General features: G+C 50.7%; 3 protein-coding genes across 6 annotated transcripts in view; all 3 read left to right on the forward strand.

The window, feature by feature from the left end:
- The window catches only part of LOC129351953 (filamin-C-like), a 42,505-nt gene extending 34,759 nt beyond the window's left edge, over window positions 1–7,746 (forward strand). The window contains 4 exon segments of the mRNA XM_055020811.1: window positions 4,727–4,903; window positions 4,971–5,189; window positions 6,450–6,656; window positions 6,727–7,746. Of these exon segments, the coding sequence (XP_054876786.1) occupies window positions 4,727–4,903; window positions 4,971–5,189; window positions 6,450–6,656; window positions 6,727–6,914 (791 nt within the window). The 3' untranslated portion in view covers window positions 6,915–7,746.
- A 398-nt stretch (window positions 7,747–8,144) lies between these two features.
- On the forward strand, window positions 8,145–19,708 carry socs2 (suppressor of cytokine signaling 2). Of its 4 annotated transcripts, none has more exons than XM_055020817.1 (4): window positions 8,145–9,051; window positions 10,033–10,428; window positions 16,103–16,293; window positions 16,679–19,708. In XM_055020817.1, exons 3-4 carry the CDS (start codon window positions 16,167–16,169, stop codon window positions 17,140–17,142), a joined length of 591 nt encoding a protein of 196 aa, XP_054876792.1. In that variant the 5' UTR covers window positions 8,145–9,051; window positions 10,033–10,428; window positions 16,103–16,166; the 3' UTR covers window positions 17,143–19,708. The 4 variants fall into 4 exon arrangements, with proteins under 4 accessions (XP_054876792.1, XP_054876793.1, XP_054876791.1 ...); XM_055020818.1 differs by having other exon boundaries at window positions 8,145–9,004; XM_055020816.1 differs by lacking the exon at window positions 10,033–10,428 and having other exon boundaries at window positions 8,146–9,051.
- Window positions 19,709–19,732: 24 nt separating this feature from the next.
- cradd (CASP2 and RIPK1 domain containing adaptor with death domain) lies at window positions 19,733–22,331 on the forward strand. Its single transcript, XM_055020814.1, has 2 exons — window positions 19,733–20,306; window positions 21,444–22,331. The coding sequence occupies exons 1-2, from the start codon at window positions 19,946–19,948 to the stop codon at window positions 21,773–21,775; spliced, it is 693 nt and encodes a 230-aa protein (XP_054876789.1). The 5' UTR covers window positions 19,733–19,945; the 3' UTR covers window positions 21,776–22,331.
- The last annotated feature ends 1,095 nt before the right edge of the window (window positions 22,332–23,426 follow it).

Raw genomic sequence — 23,426 nt, forward strand, 5'->3', positions numbered from 1 at the left:
TACTGGCCCCCAACCTGCTACTGGACCCCAACCTGCTACTGGCCCCCAACCTGCTACTGGGCCCCAACCTGCTACTGGGCCCCCAACCTGCTACTGGGCCCCAACCTGCTACTGGGCCCCCAACCTGCTACTGGGCCCCCAAACTGCTACTGGCCCCCAACCTGCTACTGGGCCCCCAACCTGCTACTGGGCCCCTAATCTGCTACTGGGCCCCAACCTGCTACTGGGCCCCCAACCTGCTACTGGGCCCCAACCTGCTACTGGGCCCCTAATCTGCTACTGGGCCCCAACCTGCTACTGGGCCCCAACCTGCTACTGGTTCCCAACCTGCTGCTGGGCCCCCCTGCTACTGGGCCCCCAACCTGCTACTGGGCCCCAACCTGCTACTGGGCCCCAACCTGCTACTGGGCCCCAACCTGCTACTGGGCCCCCAACCTACTGGGCCCCAACTGCTACTGCCCCCCTGCTACTGCTACTGGCCCCCCAACCTGCTACTGGGCCCCCAACCTGCTACTGGGCCCCAACTGCTACTGGGCCCCCAACCTGCTACTGGCCCCCAACTGCTACTGGGCCCCCAACCTGCTACTGGGCCCCAACCTGCTACTGGGCCCCCAACCTGCTACTGGGCCCCAACTGCTACTGGGCCCCAACCTGCTACTGGGCCCCAACCTGCTACTGGGCCCCAACCTGCTACTGGGCCCCAACCTGCTACTGGGCCCCAACCTGCTACTGGGCCCCTGCTACTGGGCCCCAACCTGCTACTGGGCCCTAATCTGCTACTGGGCCCCCAACCTGCTACTGGGCCCCAACCTGCTACTGGGCCCCCAACCTGCTACTGGGCCCCAACCTGCTACTGGCCCCAACCTGCTACTGGGCCCCCAACCTGCTACTGGGCCCCAACCTGCTACTGGGCCCCCAACCTGCTACTGGGCCCCCAACCTGCTACTGGCCCCCAACCTGCTACTGGCCCCAACCTGCTACTGGGCCCCAACCTGCTACTGGGCCCCAACCTGCTACTGGGCCCCAACCTGCTACTGGCCCCCAACCTGCTACTGGGCCCCAACTGCTACTGGGCCCAACCTGCTACTGGGCCCCAACCTGCTACTGGGCCCCCAACCTGCTACTGGGCCCCCAACCTGCTACTGGGCCCCAATCTGCTACTGGGCCCAACCTGCTACTGGGCCCCAACCTGCTACTGGGCCCCCAACCTGCTACTGGGCCCCAACCTGCTACTGGGCCCCCAACCTGCTACTGGGCCCCCAACCTGCTACTGGGCCCCCAACCTGCTACTGGGCCCCAACCTGCTACTGGGCCCCAACCTGCTACTGGGCCCCCAACCTGCTACTGGCCCCCAACCTGCTACTGGGCCCCTAATCTGCTACTGGGCCCCAACCTGCTACTGGGCCCCTAATCTGCTACTGGGCCCCAACCTGCTACTGGGCCCCAACCTGCTACTGGGCCCCCAACCTGCTACTGGGCCCCTAATCTGCTACTGGGCCCCAACCTGCTACTGGGCCCCTAATCTGCTACTGGGCCCCCAACCTGCTACTGGGCCCCAACCTGCTACTGGGCCCCAACCTGCTACTGGGCCCCAACCTGCTACTGGCCCCAACCTGCTACTGGGCCCCAACTGCTACTGGGCCCCAACCTGCTACTGGCCCCAACCTGCTACTGGGCCCCCAACCTGCTACTGGGCCCCAACCTGCTACTGGGCCCCAACCTGCTACTGGGCCCCAACCTGCTACTGGCCCCCAACCTGCTACTGGGCCCCAACCTGCTACTGGGCCCCAACCTGCTACTGGCCCCCAACCTGCTACTGGGCCCCAACCTGCTACTGGGCCCCTAATCTGCTACTGGGCCCCAACCTGCTACTGGGCCCCCAACCTGCTACTGGGCCCCCAACCTGCTACTGGCCCCAACCTGCTACTGGGCCCCTAATCTGCTACTGGGCCCCAACCTGCTACTGGGCCCCCAACCTGCTACTGGACCCCAACCTGCTACTGGCCCCCAACCTGCTACTGGGCCCCAACCTGCTACTGGGCCCCCAACCTGCTACTGGGCCCCAACTGCTACTGGGCCCCAACCTGCTACTGGGCCCCAACCTGCTACTGGGCCCCAACCTGCTACTGGGCCCCAACCTGCTACTGGGCCCCCAACCTGCTACTGGGCCCCCAACCTGCTACTGGGCCCCAACCTGCTACTGGGCCCCAACCTGCTACTGGGCCCCAACCTGCTACTGGGCCCTAATCTGCTACTGGGCCCCCAACCTGCTACTGGGCCCCAACCTGCTACTGGGCCCCTAACTGCTACTGGGCCCCAACCTGCTACTGGGCCCCCAACCTGCTACTGGGCCCCCAACCTGCTACTGGGCCCCAACCTGCTACTGGGCCCCAACCTGCTACTGGCCCCAACCTGCTACTGGGCCCCTAATCTGCTACTGGCCCCAACCTGCTACTGGGCCCCAACCTGCTACTGGCCCCAACCTGCTACTGCCCCCAACCTGCTACTGGGCCCCAACCTGCTACTGGGCCCTAATCTGCTACTGGGCCCCAACCTGCTACTGGGACCTAACTGCTACTGGCCCCCAACCTGCTACTGGGCCCCAACCTGCTACTGGGCCCCTAATCTGCTACTGGGCCCCAACCTGCTACTGGGCCCCCAACCTGCTACTGGGCCCCCAACCTGCTACTGGGCCCCAACCTGCTACTGGGCCCCAACCTGCTACTGGCCCCCAACCTGCTACTGGGCCCCTAATCTGCTACTGGCCCCAACCTGCTACTGGGCCCCTAATCTGCTACTGGGCCCCCAACCTGCTACTGGGCCCCAACCTGCTACTGGGCCCCAACCTGCTACTGGGCCCCAACTGCTACTGGGCCCCAACCTGCTACTGGGCCCCAATCTGCTACTGGCCCCAACCTGCTACTGGACCCCCAACCTGCTACTGGGCCCCCAACCTGCTACTGGCCCCAACCTGCTACTGGGCCCCTAATCTGCTACTGGGCCCCAACCTGCTACTGGGCCCCAACCTGCTACTGGGCCCCCAACCTGCTACTGGGCCCCCAACCTGCTACTGGCCCCCAACCTGCTACTGGGCCCCTAACTGCTACTGGGCCCCAACCTGCTACTGGGCCCCAACCTGCTACTGGGCCCCCAACCTGCTACTGGCCCCCAACCTGCTACTGGGCCCCAACCTGCTACTGGCCCCAACCTGCTACTGGGCCCCAACCTGCTACTGGGCCCCAACCTGCTACTGGGCCCCAACCTGCTACTGGCCCCAACCTGCTACTGGGCCCCAACCTGCTACTGGGCCCCAACCTGCTACTGGCCCCCAACCTGCTACTGGGCCCCAACCTGCTACTGGGCCCCTAATCTGCTACTGGGCCCCAACCTTCTACTGGGCCCCATCCTGCTACTGGGCCCCTAATCTGCTACTGGGCCCCAACCTGCTACTGGGCCCCAACCTGCTACTGGGCCCCAACCTGCTACTGGGCCCCAACCTGCTACTGGGCCCCAACCTGCTACTGGCCCCCAACCTGCTACTGGGCCCCCAACCTGCTACTGGGCCCCTAATCTGCTACTGGGCCCCCAACCTGCTACTGGGCCCCCAACCTGCTACTGGCCCCAACCTGCTACTGGGCCCCAACCTGCTACTGGGCCCCAACCTGCTACTGGCCCAACCTGCTACTGGGCCCCTAACCTGCTACTGGGCCCCCAACCTGCTACTGGGCCCCCAACCTGCTACTGGGCCCCCAACCTGCTACTGGGCCCCCAACCTGCTACTGGGCCCCCAACCTGCTACTGGGCCCCCAACCCACTATTGGAGCCGTAACCTACTATTGTCTGCAAGGAGGAGGTGGAGTCATGCTGTGGGCCCAAATAAAGGCGAGAGAGAGAGAGAGAGAGAGAGAGAGAGAGAGAGAGAGAGAGAGAGAGAGAGAGAGAGAGAGAGAGAGAGCTGGTCGGCCCCTTCAGAGACCTGAAGGTGTAAAAATGACCTCAGCAATGAATCTGGACTTTCTGTCTCGGTCCAAAAAGAGCCGAAGCTTCAGCAGCAAAACCATCTTCATGCAGGACGATGCAGCATCTGCTGCAAGGACTAACTCTGTGTCTCTGGCTGCTATGGGCAGAAAGGAGAGAAACTCGTGGTGTGTCACCATCCTCCTCTGACCTCTGACCCTATTGGGAACTTGTGGAGTTTCCTCCAGCTGAAGATCTGAGGGTTTAATGCAGGTCATATCAAGCAGCAGGTTTTCTGACATCCTGCAGAAACTTTCCACAAACTCACAAGTTCAGTGGGTCAAGAATTGTGCAGTGATATCAAAGAAGCTCTTATGTTAAGATGCAACTATCTATCAGGATGTTTTTGATTGAAATGGCTTTAAATTTTAGTAAATGTGACCACTTAATGCAAAGAATGACAGTTCTTTATAATCCATAAAGTGTTTAGAAAATCTGCTGTGCATAATAATTTGGAACTGAGCATTTTGAGTTTTTATTTTTTAAAACAACATGTTTCTCATGGGGATCTTTGTTCAGTAAAATTTGATTTACACTGTAATAGTTCATGACTTGCACATTATACTGACCATCATTTGCATTAATCATTTAACAAAGTCTGAGAAAGTACCACTTGCATAATCATTTGGATCACGGTGTATTTGTGGCCCTGAGACGGCTCCAGAACAAGAGAACCGTTCTGTTAAGGTTCTGTTTCTGTGTTCAGCAGATCAGCACGCCATCAGGTTCATCCCCAAGGAGAACGGTGTTCACTCCATAGACGTTCGCTTCAATGGCAGCCACGTTCCCGGCAGTCCCTTCAAGATCCGAGTGGGAGAACCTGGACAGGTTGGGGATCCTGGTCTCGTGTCTGCCTTTGGTCCAGGCCTGGAAGGAGGAACCACAGGTACACACTATATGATTTCACTCATGTCTATGAACATCAGCAGACTTTAAAAGTTGTGTTTGTGCAGGTGTAGCATCAGAGTTCATAGTAAACACCTGCAATGCTGGTGCTGGAGCGCTCTCTGTGACCATCGATGGACCATCGAAGGTGAAGATGGACTGTCAGGAGGGACCCGAGGGCTACAAGGTGTCCTACACCCCCATGGCTCCAGGGAGCTACCTGATCTCCATCAAGTATGGGGGCCCCCAGCACATTGTGGGCAGCCCATTCAAAGCCAAAGTGTCAGGTGGGTCAGTGGTCTTCTGAGGTCAGTTTGTAGTGATGTGAAGGCTTCTGGAGTTTGCCTTCGGGGAAAAGCCAGTTAGAGCGTGACTCCCTGACGTTCCCTGACGTTCCCTGAACAAAGCTCTCTTTGTGCTCCTGTTCTCTGGAAGCCTGATGTTTCCCTGCTAAAGATAGCGCCGTTCCTCGAAGCAGCTTCACTTCACTTCAAACTAAAAAAACAAGATCTGATTTATACATTGTTGCTACAGTAATTCCACCAGTAAACACACTGAAAGAAACAACCAGTGTGTCACCAAATGTTTAAGATTCATCCAGACCAGAAAGGTCCCGCGGCTCCGGCTGGACGTCAGCTGCTGGGCTTTACTGAGCTCAAATAATCAGCAGACTGATTCCAGCACTGCACTAGAGCTTTTCTGATTCCAGAATATTAATGACTCCAAACCTTTGGCTAAAACGCAAATTCACCTGTCAACAACTGGACCACCAAAATAAAGCTGGCTCTTCTAAACCTCTTTATAAACTCCAGCGTTTGAATCGATTCTTGCCTTCTCTTTATCATAAATTATTTTTGGTTTCTTGAACATTTCATCTTCAAACAAAGGATGAGCCGTTTTAAAGCAGACGTTCACAGTAACGTTAAAAGTGACACGTCAGTGTTGAAGGATTCAATCACTCATCAAGATCCAGTTTTTATTTTGATAGTCCACTTCTGCTTATTGGCACGTGAGTTTGAAGATCAGCTAAACTGGGATGAGTCTCAGAGACTCTGAGGCAGGGTTAGGGGTCCAGTTTGTAAATTAAATATTTGGTTAGATAAGAACCAAGTAAATATTCAGTTCTGTAGAACCAGATCTAGAAGATCTCTAGATGCTTGAAAACACCAAATGTTCTTTGCTCAGAAGCTTCCTGCTGTGCTGCAACAAACGAACCAGGATCAGACGAGCCGGGTTGTCAGATTAGTGTCAGATCAGTCGGTCCACTAGCTGACCTTTGACATCCTCATCAGAGGAAGATGGATCAGGACTTTGGGAACCATTGGCTTCAGAACCTCTTCCACCCGAAAAGTCGGTTGTACCACAGATAGAAATGTTCTGCAACATGCCTGACCGCCCTGGCTCTCTATGGATCTCCTGATGGGTCTCTCCATGACAAGGTTTCCTTCTAGTCTGGAGGTTTTTCCAACCACCAGATTTGATTCGGTTCCTCTGCAGTAGGAGATCTCCCTTCTCCCCTAGAGTCAAATGTTATCCTCTTCTTGCAGGACCTCGCCTGTCTGGAGGTCACAACCTCCACGAGACGTCGTCTGTTCTCGTAGAAACCGTCACCAAGACATCAGCGATAGGCGGGCCCTTCGCTTCCTTCCCCAAGTTCTCTTCCGATGCTAGAAAAGTCATCTCCCGTGGTGCTGGCCTCTCCAAAGCCTTCATTGGCCAGAAGAACACATTCACAGTGGATTGCAGCAAAGCAGGTGAGCACCGAGACAAAGCAGATGATTTTCTGATGCTGCTGGATGTCTCTGATGGCATTCTGTTCTGCAGGTACCAACATGCTGATGGTCGGGGTCCACGGTCCGAAGACGCCCTGTGAGGAGGTCTACGTCAAGCACATGGGTAACAGGATGTACAATGTGACGTACACGGTGAAGGAACAAGGCAGCTTCATCCTCATTGTCAAGTGGGGGGATGAGAACATCCCAGGAAGTCCTTTCCATGTCATCGTCCCTTAGAGACTCTGCTACATCTCATCCTCCACCAGGCACTGAAAACTTTCCACTTCCTGGATTTTCTCATGTTTGTCCTCCTGCAGCAAATGTTAATCTTTTATATCAGCTTACCATATGCAATGTGACGCAATGTGGTGCCTTGTATCTTGACTGTTCCTCCTCTGGAGAACTCGACCTGAACTGCTTTAGCTGCTGACCAGACGATCCAGGATCTGAAACGTCTCGTCTTTGTTGACTGCAGCAGGACTCTTCCATCTCTGGTCCATCTTCCATCTCAGGTCCATCTCTGCCGGGCCGGCGCCCGACAGCGATGGAACTGATGTGTCTGATGAACATGCAGCCAACCAAAGCTCAGACCTGCTTCTACAGGAAACATCCTGCAGGTTCCGCCTGGTTCCTCCAAACGAAGCAAACTTGAGTATAACAATAAGTTTACTCTTGTTATTATACTCTGCAGAAGTCAGGATTCAGTTTGGAAGAAGGTCCAGCTCGGTCCAGATTGCGTCCATGCTGCAATTTGAACTGAAAGGTCTTGGCTTTAAGGTTGGAACTGGAGGAGGAACCGGCTCTGCAGCTTTCAGCAGCAGACGCTTGTTTATTCTGGATCTGTCTGGAGACTTCCAGATGTTTGGGTTCTGCTGATGCATCAAACTGTGCTGTGATTTTATTTATTCTCTCTTTGAAATGGTCTTACTGGTGAAGGTAGCCGGGTCTCACCTGTCACTCGGTTCCCTTTGAGTTTTAACACAGTACTGGAGTGACATTTTGTAGTTTTGTATGAGTGAAACCTTCATGGTGACATTGTGCAGGCATAATAAACTTCCTCTGCAACCTCTGTGTCAGTGCTGCTCTGCTCTTTCTGCTCCTTGCTGTTTCTCCTTCAGGAACTTCTTCCTTTCATTGACAGGACAAGAACGGTTATCTCCAAAGAAAACCTAAAATACAATTTTTCCTGCTCGCGCAATACTAGCGTATCTGATTTGTTAGTATTTACTAACAAAAACTAACAAATCAGCCATGTGCTGTTGTTCAGTTCCGGATTTTGGAGCTGTCTCTGGTCCGTTTTGCATTCACATTTGAACTGAACCAGAGTTGTTCTTGTGTAATCACACAAAATCCAACTGTTATCAACTCCAGTCATGTCATAATTAGTTCTGACCCGCAGGGGGCAGCAGAGATACAGCGAACTGTCTGCAGTCTGTTTAAGGACTAACCGACCCAGATGATTCAAAAAGAATCATTTAGTTTCTGCTTGGAGAGAATCAGAGACTCGCTGAACGATTCAGTTGGAGGAAGATCTGGATCATTTCCAGCTTCACTTCATTCACTGATAAAAAGAAAAACGGAAGAATGAGAATGACAACCGGAAATCTGACTAGAATCACTTGACTGGTATTTGGACGAGGTCAATAATGTTGGGGACATTAGAAATGTCCTCGCAGCGTTAAGGGACTCAGCAGGGAACCATATCCGTTCAGGTCCCCACAGACAGAAAAACAGGTGAATGTGTATTTGTTTAAGTGTGTGTGTGTGTGTGTGTGTGTGTGTGTGTGTGTGTGTGTGTGTGTGTGTGTGTGTGTGTGATTTTCCTGTTTTTGTAAGGCCCGGTTCGGTTCCGGTTCTTTAACTGAAGACATTTCTTCATCTTGAGGACAGTGTCCATCAGGGGGCCAAGCGGACCGGACCGGACCGGGCCGGGCCAGAGGCGGAAGGCCCGAACTAATCGGTCCACCTTAAATGTGCGCGTGTGGGCGTCACGTGACCGTGTTCCTGGAAAGTTCCTGGAAACCTGCGGTGTTGTTGTTTATGGAGCTCCGGACCGCCGCGCCGCTCCACTCGGAACCGGGACCTGGAACTCTGGGTTCGGTGGTTCTGCTGCTGGGAGCTGTGTGACGGACCACCCGGTTCTGATCCACCTTCAGCCCCTCGTGGGTCGGCTGCAACCGCCATTAGTGGTTCTAGAGCCGGAGCAGGTTCGGAAGCGTCCGGACCCAGTCTGCAGGTGTGGACCCGGTTCTGCTGGCATGACGGAGGATTGGCGGCGGAGGATCCGAAGCTGTTAGCGGGCGGCTGGATCGGAACCTCTCCGGCAGGTGGGTCCAGTTTGGCACCAGGTGGTACCAGGAGGGCGGTTCTCCAGGTGAGCAGAACCACGCAGGTAGAACAGGACCGTCCTGCAGAACTCCGTTTAAATTTCCTCTCATTTAAATGTAACTGGACGGTCCGAGGCTTCTGGGCGGAACCAGCACAGACAGCAGATGTTCCAGTTTGGGTTCGGTCCATTCTTCGATTCTGCTGTAAAACCGAACCGCCGCCAGGAGGAGGAACCATCCTCTGATGTTTCCCTTCCTGCTGCAGTTCTGGGCAACTTTGAGCAAAATTGACTTCCTTCAGGTTCCTTCACATATTTCAGTTTTTGAATCTGCAGGCAGGAGAATCAACTGGTTTCCACTGGGAACCAGTTTCCCTCCAGTTTATTTTCCCGGTCAGGACAAAGAGGAGAAAAACTCCATGCAGCTTCAGCTTTTCCACAGGAAACAAAGAGAACCGTTTCACCTTGCTGCTAACCAGTTAGCAGGTTGATGCTAACCAGTTAGCAGGTTGATGCTAACCAGTTAGCAGGTTGATGCTAACTGGGTTTACTGGGTTAACTTTGAAAGTTTAGCTTCACTTCCTGGAGGAAGCTGTCATGTTTTCCTGTTTTTAGGAGGATCCAGATCTTCTTCCTGTCTGGGGAGCTTCATGTTTATTTCAGGTCCAGGTCAAAGGTCACTGGGAGGGTTTGGGTTGATCCCAGGAAACCAGGAAGCCCTGACTGAGGCATAAAGCCCGGTCCAAATGGTTGTGTTTGGTTCTGATCCGGTCCTCAGGCCTCCTGCGCTGCTTGTTCCAGGTGTTTCTCTCCTGCCACAGCTGGACCGACCCAGACGAGGTCATGCAGTCATTTGGACCAGCCGTTCTGGAACAGAGGCTCATCTAAGACATGCAGAGTGGGACTGGAGCTGAGAAGCTCTGGGTTAGCGGGTCCAATTACATGTTAGAATCTGCTGATCTCATTTTCCTCTTAGGGTTCATGTGAGCAGGACTGGAGATCTGACCAAATTCATGTGTTCATCTGCAGCTTCTTGTGGATAAAAAAACCCAAACATGAAAAGTCTGAATCCAAAGCTAAAAGAAGGAGGCTTCCTGTTGGTGTTTGTTGGAAAAACTTCTCCAGACCAGTCGGGACCTGTAGGGATCCAGTCGGGATCTGTTGGGATCCGGTCAGGACCTGTTGGGATCCACTTGGGACCTGTTGGGATCCAGTCCGGACCTGTTGAGATCCAGTCGGGATCTGTTGGGATCCACTTGGGACCTGTTGGGATCCAGTCCGGACCTGTTGAGATCCAGTCGGGATCTGTTGGGATCCAGTCGGGCTCTGTTGGGATCCAGTTGGGACCTGTTGGGTTCCCGTTGGGCTCTGTTGGGATCCAGTTGGAATCTCTGCTGCAGGAAGTGTTGCCGCCTCACTCAGCAGGTGAGCTGCATCAGGTTGCAGGAATGTCGGATTCTCTAAAGGTTTCGTTCCCTCAATTTAGAAAACCAAAACTCAAGAAAATACCTGCCTTATTTACCGATAAGGCCTTTAACTAGGACTCTAAATCTAGAGATCAGTGGCTTCTTCCTCTCTGTGGGACTCTCACCAACCCTTTTTTTATTACATTTTTTTAGGACTTTAACCCAATTTTTCCTTTTAAATAACACCAATCTCTATTCCCCAGAGTGAAGGTTTATAGGATCCTTTCCTATTTTAGATGTTATCTTTTAGTTTGTGAGCCTGAGTGAGGTCCCACCTGATGATGCGGCGTTTGGAGGTCCAGTCGAGGGATCCGGGTCACGGCACCAATATGTTGTGGAAAAAAACTTGTCCCAAGCACTGTGAGGTGAAATCACTCAATCAGGTCTATTCATGTATTGGCTCAACACAAAGAGGACAATCAAGAATGAAGCAGGTCTGGAGGAAAAGCTGCCAGGCAGAGACAACACAGGAGTTTAGACCAAGGATCCAAAACAAGGCGAGAAGGTCTGGTTCTGATGCAGCTGCAGAAAACAACTTCCAACCTTCTACACCAAACCCAAATGGTTCTTTGGGTGAGAGTTCACCATGTTATATTTCATATGACATGATCAGCAGATGTTAACTTGTAGGAATTTTCCACCACAATAACAAACCAGATAAAGAGACTTTCTAGAAACGGAGCAAACAGATCCGTCCTGCAGATTCCCGGGATCCGGATTATTAGATCCAGAGTCTAATAATGCTAATAAGGGATATTATTTCTCTGTTCTGTTCCATATTTGTCGTCCCGCAGATTCACCAAACTAACTGTGCTGGGATCTGGTCCAGCACCAGATCAGAACCAGAACCAGGATCTGAACATTTTGGATCATGTGGTTCTGTAGAGTAGCTCCAGAACCAGAACTTTTCCAGATGTTTCTTGGTTCCTCCGTGTTTCAGTTGGTGGATCCAGATTTTTCCTGACTGATCCAGGATCAGTTTTCCAAAAAGATTGGATTCCATGACTGGAAGTGGAATTCAGGGAATCTGGAGTTTGTGGTTGCAGGATTCCCAGCAGCTGATCTGGAAATGAGCAAAACATTCATCTGGTTAAACGTGAATATTACATAGTTATTAATTATTAATGCAGAACCTGAAGACCAGCAACCAGTGGTACCAAACCAACCCGATGGTACCAAACCAACCCGATGGTACCAAACCGACCCGATGGTACCAAACTGAACCAATGGTACCAAACCAACCCGATGGTACCAAACTGAACCAATGGTACCAAACCAACCCGATGGTACCAAACCGACCCGATGGTACCAAACTGAACCAGTGGTACCAAACTGAACCAATGGTACCAAACCAACCCGATGGTACCAAACCGACCCGATGGTACCAAACCGACCCGATGGTACCAAACCGACCCGATGGTACCAAACTGAACCAATGGTACCAAACCAACCCGATGGTACCAAACCGACCCGATGGTACCAAACCGACCCGATGGTACCAAACTGAACCAATGGTACCAAACCGACCCGATGGTACCAAACCGACCCGATGGTACCAAACTGAACCAATGGTACCAAACCGACCCGATGGCACCAAACCGACCCGATGGTACCAAACCGACCCGATGGTACCAAACCGAACCAGTGGTACCAAACCGACCCGATGGTACCAAACCGAACCAGTGGTACCAAACCGACCCGATGGTACCAAACCGAACCAGTACCAAACCGACCCAATGGTACCAAACCGACCCGATGGTACCAAACCGAACCAATGGTACCAAACCGACCCGATGGTACCAAACCGAACCAGTGGTACCAAACCGAACCGATGGTACCAAACCGACCCGATGGTACCAAACCGAACCAGTGGTACCAAACTGAACCAGTGGTACCAAACTGAACCAGTGGTACCAAACCGAACCGATGGTACCAAACCGAACCGATAGTACCAAACCGACACGATGGTCGGTTTGGTACCAAACTGAACCAGTGGTACCAAACCGACCCGATGGTACCAAACTGAACCAGTGGTACCAAACCGAACCGATGGTACCAAACTGACCCGATGGTACCAAACCGACCCGATGGTACCAAACCGATCCGATGGTACCAAACCGACCCGATGGTACCAAACTGAACCAGTGGTACCAAACCGACCCGATGGTACCAAACCGAACCAATGGTACCAAACCGAACCGATGGTACCAAACTGACCCGATGGTACCAAACCGACCCGATGGTACCAAACTGAACCAGTGGTACCAAAACGAACCGATGGTACCAACCGACCCGATGGTACCAAACTGAGCCAGTGGTACCAAACCGAACCGATGGTACCAAACCGACCCAATGGTACCAAACCGAACCAGTGGTACCAAACCGACCCGATGGTACCAAACCGAACCAATGGTACCAAACCGACCCGATGGTACCAAACTGAACCAGTGGTACCAAACCGACCCGATGGTACCAAACCGACCCGATGGTACCAAACCGACCCGATGGTACCAAACTGAACCAGTGGTACCAAACCGACCCGATGGTACCAAACCGACCCGATGGTACCAAACTGAACCAGTGGTACCAAACCGACCCGATGGTACCAAACTGAACCAGTGGTACCAAACCGACCCGATGGTACCAAACCGAACCAGTGGTACCAAACCGACCCGATGGCACCAAACCGACCCGATGGTACCAAACTGACCCAATGGCATCAAACTGACCCAATGGTACCAAACCGACCCGATGGTACCAAACCAACCCGATGGTACCAAACCGAACCAGTGGTACCAAACCGACCCGATGGTACCCAACCGACCCGATGGTACCCAACCGACCCGATGGTACCAAACCCGATGGTACCAAACCGACCCGATGGTACCAAACCGACCCGATGGTACCAAACTGAACCAGTGGTACCAAACCGACCCGATGGTACCAAACTGAACCAGTGGTACCAAACCGACCCGATGGTACCAAACCGACCCGATGGCATCAAACTGACCCGATGGTACCAAACCGACCCAATGGCATCAAACTGACCCGATGGTACCAAACCGAACCAGTGGTACCAAACCGACCCGATGGTACCAAACCGACCCGATGGTACCAAACCGACCCGATGGCATCAAACTGACCCGATGGTACCAAACCGACCCAATGGCATCAAACTGACCCGATGGTACCAAACCGAACCAGTGGTACCAAACCGACCCGATGGTACCAAACCGAACCAATGGTACCAAACCGAACCACTGGTACCAAACCGACCCGATGGTACCAACCGAACCAATGGTACCTAACCGACCCGATAGTACCAAACTGAACCAGTGGTACCAAACCGACCCAATGGTACCAAACCGACCCGATGGTACCAAACCGAACCAATGGTACCAAACCGACCCGATGGTACCAAACTGAACCAGTGGTACCAAACCGAACCGATGGTACCAAACCGACCCGATGGTACCAAACCGAACCAGTGGTACCAAACTGAACCAGTGGTACCAACCGAACCAATGGTACCAAACCGACCCGATGGTACCAAACCGAACCAATGGTACCAAACCGACCCGATGGTACCAAACTGAACCAGTGGTACCAAACCGAACCGATGGTACCAAACCGACCCGATGGTACCAAACCGAACCAGTGGTACCAAACTGAACCAGTGGTACCAAACCGAACCGATGGTACCAAACCGACCCAATGGTACCAAACTGAACCAGTGGTACCAAACCGACCCGATAGTACCAAACCGACCCGATAGTACCAAACCGACCCGATGGTCGGTTTGGTACCAAACTGAACCAGTGGTACCAAACCGACCCGATGGTACCAAACCGAACCAATGGTACCAAACCGAATCAATGGTACCAAACCGACCCGATGGTACCAAACTGAACCAGTGGTACCAAACCGAACCGATGGTACCAAACTGACCCGATGGTACCAAACCGACCCGATGGTACCAAACTGAACCAGTGGTACCAAACCGAACCGATGGTACCAAACCGACCCGATGGTACCAAACCGACCCGATGGTACCAAACTGAACCAGTGGTACCAAACCGACCCGATGGTACCAAACCGAACCAATGGTACCAAACCGACCCGATGGTACCAAACTGAACCAGTGGTACCAAACTGAACCGATGGTACCAAACTGACCCGATGGTACCAAACCGACCCGATGGTACCAATCTGAACCAGCGGTACCAAACTGACCCGATGGTACCAAACCGACCCGATGGTACCAAACTGAACCAGTGGTACCAAAACGAACCGATGGTACCAAACCGACCCGATGGTACCAAACTGAACCAGTGGTACCAAACCGACCCGATGGTACCAAACCGAACCAGTGGTACCAAACCGACCCGATGGTACCAAACCGAACCAGTGGTACCAAACCGACCCGATGGTACCAAACCGAACCAATGGTACCAAACCGAACCGATGGTACCAAACTGACCCGATGGTACCAAACCGACCCGATGGTACCAAACTGAACCAGTGGTACCAAACCGAAATGATGGTACCAAACCGACCCGATGGTACCAAACTGAACCAGTGGTACCAAACCGAAATGATGGTACCAAACCGACCCGATGGTACCAAACCGACCAAATGGTACCAAACCGACCCGATGGTACCAAACCGACCCGATGGTACCAAACTGAACCAGTGGTACCAAACCGACCCGATGGTACCAAACCGACCCGATGGTACCAAACTGAACCAGTGGTACCAAACCGACCCGATGGTACCAAACTGAACCAGTGGTACCAAACCGACCCGATGGTACCAAACTGAACCAGTGGTACCAAACCGACCCGATGGCACCAAACCGACCCGATGGTACCAAACTGACCCAATGGCATCAAACTGACCCAATGGTACCAAACCGACCCGATGGCATCAAACTGACCCGATGGTACCAAACCAACCCGATGGTACCAAACCGAACCAGTGGTACCAAACCGACCCGATGGTACCAAACCGACCCGATGGTACCAAACCCGATGGTACCAAACCAACCCGATGGTACCAAACCGACCCGATGGTACCAAACTGAACCAGTGGTACCAAACCGACCCGATGGTACCAAACTGAACCAGTGGTACCAAACCGACCTGATGGTACCAAACCGACCCGATGGTACCAAACTGAACCAGTGGTACCAAACCGACCCGATGGTACCAAACCGACCCGATGGTACCAATGGTCACCTCGACAGGAAATGGAAGAAGCAGGAATTAAACCCACAATCTTCTGACTTGAAAACGTCTGCTAACCCTGCTGAGCTGCAGAGAGATACAAGGGCCAAAATTACATTTATAAATTTATTCATTAATTAAATGGCAGGAAATTAATATTGAATTAAATGTGGGCGGGGCTACGGCTGACCTGTCGAACTCTAACCTGGTGGCTCGTGGAAAGTTTTGGAAGCGACTCAGATGAAACATTAAGAACAGAATTAATCAGGAACATGCATGAATGTAATAAATGGGTCAAAGTTCTGGTTCTGTTCAGATGTCCCGGCTGCGGCCCAGAAAAAAGACATTTTTAATCCGAGTGTTCCCAGAGTCCTGATCGTCAAAACCATCTGTTTCTGTCTTCTGCAGCCGCTCACATCCCACCAACCTTTCCAGGTTTTCCGAGTTGCAGGCTGAAGGTTGGATCTGTCCGATGACCTGCCAGTCCTCCGAATCCCAGGAAGCCATTGAGGACGCCAGAGGAGCCGACGACGGCGCCGGGACCGAGGAGTCGGACGAGAGCCGCGTGGCCTCGGCCATGAAGGAGCTCAGGAAGACAGGTGGGAGGAGGAGCGGGAATGTTTCTGAATAAACTCCAGAAATAAACTCATTTTTTGAATGTTTTTGTAGTTTAGCGTTAGCTTCTTCTGTAGTGGACATTTTGAATAATGTCCACCAGAGAAGAAGAAAATATTAAAAATTGATTTTTATAGTTTGAAGTACACTGGCTACAACTGGACATGTTGGTCTTGTTGTTGATTTCAGTGCAATTCCTGCTGGTTCTGACCCTGTTTGGGTCCAAAAAGGTTCTGTGGTGGTGGTGGTGCTGCTGACCCAGACTGAGCGTCGGTGCCGGTCCAGGCGCTTCTGAAGCCGCTGACTGTCCGTGTCGTGGTTTTAATGAATTGGAGATGCTAAATGCTCTGGTGGTTCTGATTGGGCCAGGTTGGTACTGGGGCGGCCTGACGGCCAACGAGGCCAAAGAGATCCTGCAGGACTCGTCGGAGGGCAGCTTCCTGCTGCGGGACAGCTCCCAGAGGGACTTCCTGTTCACCATCTCCGCCATGACGTCCGCCGGCCCCACCAATCTGCGCATCGAGTTCCGGCACGGGAAGTTCAAACTGGACTCTGTGGTTCTGGTGAAGCCCAAGCTGAAGCAGTTCGACAGCGTGGTCCACCTGGTGGAGCACTACGTCCAGCTGTCCCGGACCGGCGGCCGGGCCTCGCCGGCGCCGCCGGGCCCCAACGGCACCGTGCAGCTGCTCCTCACCAGGCCCGTGTACGCCGCCGTCCCGTCGCTGCAGCACCTGTGTCGGATCGGCATCAACCGGTCGGCCCGGCGGGTCCAGGACTTGCCCATCCCCAACCGACTGAAGGACTACCTGACAGACTACGCCTACGGCGTCTAGAGGTCGCCCATCTGAGTCCGGCGGCGTCCGGACCGGCCGTGTGTCTCCGCACGGAGCCGCCGCGGTTCCTTCTCTCTTCTCCATGGTAACGGGAAGCAGAGTTGTTCTAGAACCAGAACCTGAACAGATGGACCGACGGATCGGTCGTTTCAACTGAAACCCAAAGAGAAGCGGGTTGGAGACCGGCCAGAACCGGCCGGAACCGCCTGCTCAGGTTGGTGAGAATATTTATTGCTGTTCCTCTGATGGAGAAACGTTCCTGATCGGTACCAGGCCCGGTTCTGATGGAGCCCAGAGTATCGTCTCTGTCTCCTACTGAACCGGGTCTCAGCAGAACCAAACAGCTGCTTTGGTTCTGCTCACAACGTGATTTCCTGTGAAAATGTTTCTGGAAGCTGATTGGTTGCAGCTCTGATCACTTCCTGTTTCCCAGAATTCCTTCAGTACGGCTCAGGATCACACCAGAACCAGAACCAGAACCAGATTGAAAAATATTCTCAGACTTTAAGAGGTTATTTTTCATGTATGTTACCATGGTAACTAGTTCATCTAATTTTCAATTTCTTTTGTTTTTTTTTCATCAAATTTCCGTTTGCAGACATTAAAATTAGTGAGAATATTTTTCATACTGTCTTTATATTTACTGGTTGAAACTCACAGGATTTCTGAACCAGAGTCGGTTCTGTTCGGTTCTGTTCGGTCCGGTTCTGATCAAATCTGAAGCAGAACATTAAAGTGAGGGAAGCAGGAAGCGTGTGGCTATTTTTTCTGAAGCCGGTTCTGTTGGATCTCTGGAAACTTGCTGAACTCCGTCCAGAACCCAGTGGCCCGGTAAACAGCAGGGACGGAGCGATCCGATTGGCTGACGGCCGGCTGTGACGCCGTTTGGCTCTCATTGACGTAAACAGTCGTGTCGATGGTGACGAGCGGCGGAGAGGTTGCTTTGACCCCTTCAGGCTTCGGTAGACTTTGAACCTGTAGTACTGTGGAGCTGTGAGCCAATCAGATTACAGGAAAACATCAAGCATTGAGCTGTTGTCTGTTCCTACTTGACCTCTGACCTGCTGGTGAATTTTACACCCTGATTTCTACAGAAACAGTTGAATTTGAGTTTCATCTGAAGGCAGCAGAGAAAAACTCTCATGTTTGGAAAAGATTCAAAACATGAGTCGGCTAAATTATTGAGCTTTCAGAAAGTTATTAGAAGTCGGTGATAAATAATTTGTCATAGTTTGATAAACGTGGAGCGTCACGAAGGGCTGGAGATCAAAACGGTTCAGGTTTTTTCCATCAGAAGTTTTCAACTAAAAAAAGATGAAGATGAAGTTGGAATGACTTCCTGTCGCTTGCTATCAGGGTTTTATTTTTCTTGGATTGTTCATTTTTAAAGATTATAAATGATTGACTGAATGGCGGTGAGCTCCTTATAAAATAATCTGTGCTTTTAAAAACTCAACGATTTGCTGACGCCATTCCTGGAGAAGAGAAGGAGCCCGGATCCAGCCCTGAGGAACACCACGGATAATCGCTGCCAGGAATTAAACCATAAAACATCCTGGACCTGATTTGAGATCCGAGCCGGTCCAGAGCTCTGGGCTCAAGATTCAGTTTGCTCCAGATCAGGATGATTGTCATGGTGACGCAGCTAAATCCACTCTGTTCAGGAATATTTATTAAATATTATCTCTGTCCCACGATCGAATGATCAAACAGATGAAATATTAAAAGCCCAGAGCCTGGGATGGATTAGAATGATTTGAAGTCTGATAAACGACCAACAGACTTTCAGACAAAAGTTCACTTGTTCAGTAAAAAAACAAAAAGTTATTTACAATAAAGTTTAATTAAACCAAAGAGCAGAGGGACGTTTTGATTTTGAATATCAGTTTGTTTTTAATAAAGAGTGTGCTGGTCTTTCCTGATTGGCCCCCACCTGTCTTTAAGCTCCTCCCACCTCCTGGATGAAATTGGATAAAAGCGAGTCTCTGGAAACCAGGTGACATTTTCAGGATTTTACAGTTAAATTTAAATGTCTGCTTAAGATTTTTTCTTCAGATAAATATAAAATCTACTTTTTTTTATTAAGTTAATTAAAAATGTATTTCAAGTCCTAAATAGAAACGTTCATCTATCCTGAAGAATGAGGTTCTGATGTGTTACTGATTCATCTGGAGCTGCAGCGCCGCCTGCTGGAAGTTCAACTTTTACATGTTTGACTATCAGCTTCTCTTCACCTGTTTAATAAGCAGCTGTTATTAGCTATAAATAGGAAAATAGAAAAACTGTTTTAATCTTAAATACCATCTTATTTACATTATTAAATATATTTAATCCTTTATTCCTATGTACGCCCTAGCTGAACTTTTAGCACATTTCAATAGTTTAAGTAGATTAAATATTCAAACAATTTATGTAGTTTTTACCTCCAAAAAGTCTTCATTTGAAAATTCAACTTTATGAGTTTATTTACTAAAATGATCCCTCCGCAGAAAGTAGTCCGTCTACTATTTACATACCTCATGTAAATAGTTTCTGTGTTGAATGTAAGCCGATTTAGTCAATCCATACTATTCTACATTAATTTATTATCAAACAATAAATTACAAACTTTTTTTTTCTAATCAAATTGGTATTTATTTGAACAGCCATTTTTCTATGGCTAAACTTTGGTTCCGCTTTCTTGTTTCCAATCGAGCATAATATGCCAGACGGACCTGTTAGCAGCGGGTACCGGGAGACTAGTTTTGGTTCTGAATGAACTGGTCAGTCGGTTCGGGTTAGTGACCCGGTCCAACAGGTTCGGATGGAGCCGGAGCACAGGGCGGTGCTGCGGAAGTTCCGGGTGCAGCTGTCCGACCAGCTGCTGGCCAGCGACACCATCGTTCCGTTCCTGTACCAGGAGGGAGTTCTGACGGAGGCCCAGGTGCAGCAGGTGGAGGCTCAGCTGACCAATCGGCAGAAGAACCTCAAACTGCTGGACCTGCTTCCGAACCGCGGCCCGCGGGCCTTCGGCGCCTTCCTGGAGGCTCTGCAGGACTTCAGCTGGATCCGGGACCGGCTGCTGCTGGAGCTGCAGAACTCAGCCGGAACCGGGCCGAACTCAGCCGGAACCGGGCCGAACTCAGCTGGAACCGGGCCGAACTCAGCCGGAACCGGGCCTTCAGGTGAAAGTTGATGTGATGAACCAACGAGAGGCTGTTGTTGTTTCCAGGTTCTGCACCTGGTCCAATGTTCTGACTATCTGAGCTACCCCGTCAGATTTTCCTACCGCAGCACGGATAGATAGCGAGGTCTATCAGTCGGTGCTACCCGTCTGAAACTGCTCCCATCATGTTTACAAAACAAACTACAGCGGCTTGTTAATGATCAATATATTGATAACGTTATTTGAGTGACTGAAGTGGAAGCTTAGCAGTTATGCTTACTGGAATATCTTCCTGTTAATATTTAAATAGAGGCTTTTGTAAGAATGAAACAATATCAGACAGGAAAACAGGTTTTATTGGAATCAAATCAAACCCAGACAGCAGATCACTTTATGTGCATTAATACTTTATATGTCTGTTATCAGCAGCAGCCACAACGTGTCACTGCAATGATGGGATATGATTAATATGCACTAATATTACAGGCTGTTGCAGCTTCAATCCCACATCTATTTAGAAAATTTTAATCATAAAAAAAGTGTAATTAAACTAAAAATGTTAAAATATAGGGACAAAAACAATGTATCTAGAAGTTTGACAGTATCGACTCTGCAGTCGGAAAACTGAAGCCATTTATGAATATATTTATAATCTGCCTGTCATGTAAAGTAAAACATGAAGTAATACAGCAGATAATGAAGCCTGATATAAAATAAATAAAGCTTATCGTAATAAAACTCATGAAACAAAACTTTCAGAAGTAGAACGTATTTAGAAGAAATCTGCTGAGTCAGTAGAATGTGACATCACCACCAGGTAGGACGGGTTGATGGGTAGCACAGATAAACAGGACCCCTGTTCTGCCCTGAGCTTCGTTGACTTTATAATATCAAGATCAACATTTTGAAATAATCAATCATCTAAAATCAAAACAAATGTCATGATTTTGATCAGTTTATGGTTCTGATCAGACAGACGATGAGGTTATTAATACATTTACTTTAATAACCTCAATTTGATTAATTGTGACAAATGAACTATTTTGTAATTATTATTAAATGGAACATGAAAACTTGACCAATTGCTTGTTTTCTAACTGACGTGTTTGTGACGTAAAGCTCTGTAACAAACTGGACTGGGCTCCATGTTTCCCAGGCGGCGCTGCGGTTCCGGTCCGTTACCATGACGACCCCTCCCGGATCCCGGTCTCGGTTCTGCAGAGAGTTCCTTCGGACCGGGAGCTGTCCAGGCTGGCGCAGAGACTCGGTGCCGAGTGGGAGGCGGTTCTATTGGACCTGGGCGTGTCTGCCGAAGCGCTGTATCGGTGCCGGTCCGACCACAGCCTGAACCACTGGGGGGCGGTTCTGGACGGCCTGGTTCTGTGGAGGCGGGCCGGCGGAAGGCGGGCCACGCTGGGGCGGCTTCTGCGCAGCCTGGAGGCCGCGGACCTCCACCCGTCGGTCCTGGAGGAGGCCCTGTTGGGATGAGACTGGACCGGGTTCCGCTGGCCCGAACCGGGCCGGTCCAGAACTCATAGATGAGCGTGCTGCCCAGAAACTGACTGAATAATGAAACCATAGTCAGAAGCTTTTGATTCTGGAACCAGGAAAAGAACCGGTTCCGTTTCATCTGGAGTCCAAAAGCAGATAAAAAACAAACACTTAAAGTTTAATATCAACAAAACATTATTTTTATCCTCAAAATTGCATTTATTATTTCAGTCATAAATTAACCAGATGTAGAAGATCCCTGCTGAAGAGTTCTGGATCCACAGAACCGAGCTGCACCAGAACCACCAGGACATTTTTCCCAATTCGTTCCTGGAAGTCGACCCAGAATGGAAACCCGCTGGACTCCTTCACGGAACCGGAACTCTGTGACTAAAAACAGAGCAGCACCTGGACCGGAAGTTTCTGCGGGATTTAAGGTGGACTGGCGGTCCGGCCGAACCTTCCGGTTCTGATCGGCCCGAAGAAAAAGGCTGAAAACTTAATTTAAATCTGAATTTTCTGTAAATAATAAACATTTATTATTAAAACATCAGTTTGTGTGAATCAGAAAAATGAAATTATTTTTTAGAAAATAAAACAAACGTCAGTTTTAATGTAAACATTTCAATGTTTATATTACTAGACATAAATAATCTACAACAAAATGTTTCTGGAAGATTTTGCAGAAAATCTTGAGAACTGGATGATTCTGACCTGCTGATCCCGCTGCCTCAGCAGGTTCGGTTCGGCCCGGTTCGGTTGATGATGCGCAGTTAGTGGTGCGCAGAGCGAATCCGTCTGGTGCGGCAGAAACAGTGAAAAATACAGTTCAGAAGCAAACAGTAACTTTAATAAAACATTTTTTAATTCGCGGCTAAAACTGAAATCAAATAAATTAATTGAAGGAAAGAATCAATCAGGAAGAGGATCCATTAGAGGTTCTGGTTCTGGTCCTACTGGGTCAAACATTTGCTGGATCAGAAGGAACAACGTGGCTCTGATCTGCCAGAAAAAACCCAACAGGTTCTGGACTGGTTCTGGACTGGGAACAGTGTGGTGATCTCACCAGTAGGGGGCGGTGCAGTGACCGCTTCAATCTTATTTTCATGACGCTTTGAAAAACTGGAGCAGGAAAGATTGAAACATTGAAAGCGGATCGGTTCTCTACCGTCTCTCGTCCTTCTTGGACCGGCAGGCTGCCGTAGCTGCGGTCAGCTCAGCTGGCTGGGCCGATGATTCTTCACTTTCTCATGTGTTTGTGATTCTGATGTCTGAGTGGGACTCCTCCGCCCCCTGCCGGTGAGTCCAGGCCCTGCAGCGGCTTCACTCCGCCGCTTCGTGTCCAGGTGGGTCAGTCTCTGTCCCTAAAAACACCGTCAGCTGGCTGGGCTCCGGAAGCTTCTGATTGGTTGGCGCTCCTTCTTTGTGTGACGTCATGGGTTAGGTGACATCCGGCGGGTGAGGTTCTGAGTAGTGATGGGCAGATGAGGCCCCATTGGGTGTATGGCACATTTCCCAAACTGTGTTGACACTGTATCACTCAATGGCGACATCTGCTGGATTTAAAAAGTAATTGCAGCCAACTTCAATAAAGACTGGAAACAGACTGAACAAGGTTCATTCACACATTTTTATTTCGAAACATCAG

Source organism: Poeciliopsis prolifica, unplaced genomic scaffold (assembly GCF_027474105.1).
Source record: "Poeciliopsis prolifica strain line A6 unplaced genomic scaffold, Auburn_PproV2 SCAFFOLD070, whole genome shotgun sequence".
Classification (NCBI taxonomy): Eukaryota; Metazoa; Chordata; class Actinopteri; order Cyprinodontiformes; family Poeciliidae; genus Poeciliopsis; species Poeciliopsis prolifica.

Bases quoted from the DNA above. Each gene is read 5' to 3' on its own strand.
- cradd (XM_055020814.1), top strand. From the start codon at position 19,946: ATGGAGCCGGAGCACAGGGCGGTGCTGCGGAAGTTCCGGGTGCAGCTG. The intron at 20,307-21,443 runs GTGAAAGTTGAT...CATGTTTCCCAG, and splicing joins AGCCGGAACCGGGCCTTCAG to GCGGCGCTGCGGTTCCGGTC.
- socs2 (XM_055020817.1), top strand. From the start codon at position 16,167: ATGACCTGCCAGTCCTCCGAATCCCAGGAAGCCATTGAGGACGCCAGA. The intron at 16,294-16,678 runs GTGGGAGGAGGA...TGATTGGGCCAG, and splicing joins GAAGGAGCTCAGGAAGACAG to GTTGGTACTGGGGCGGCCTG.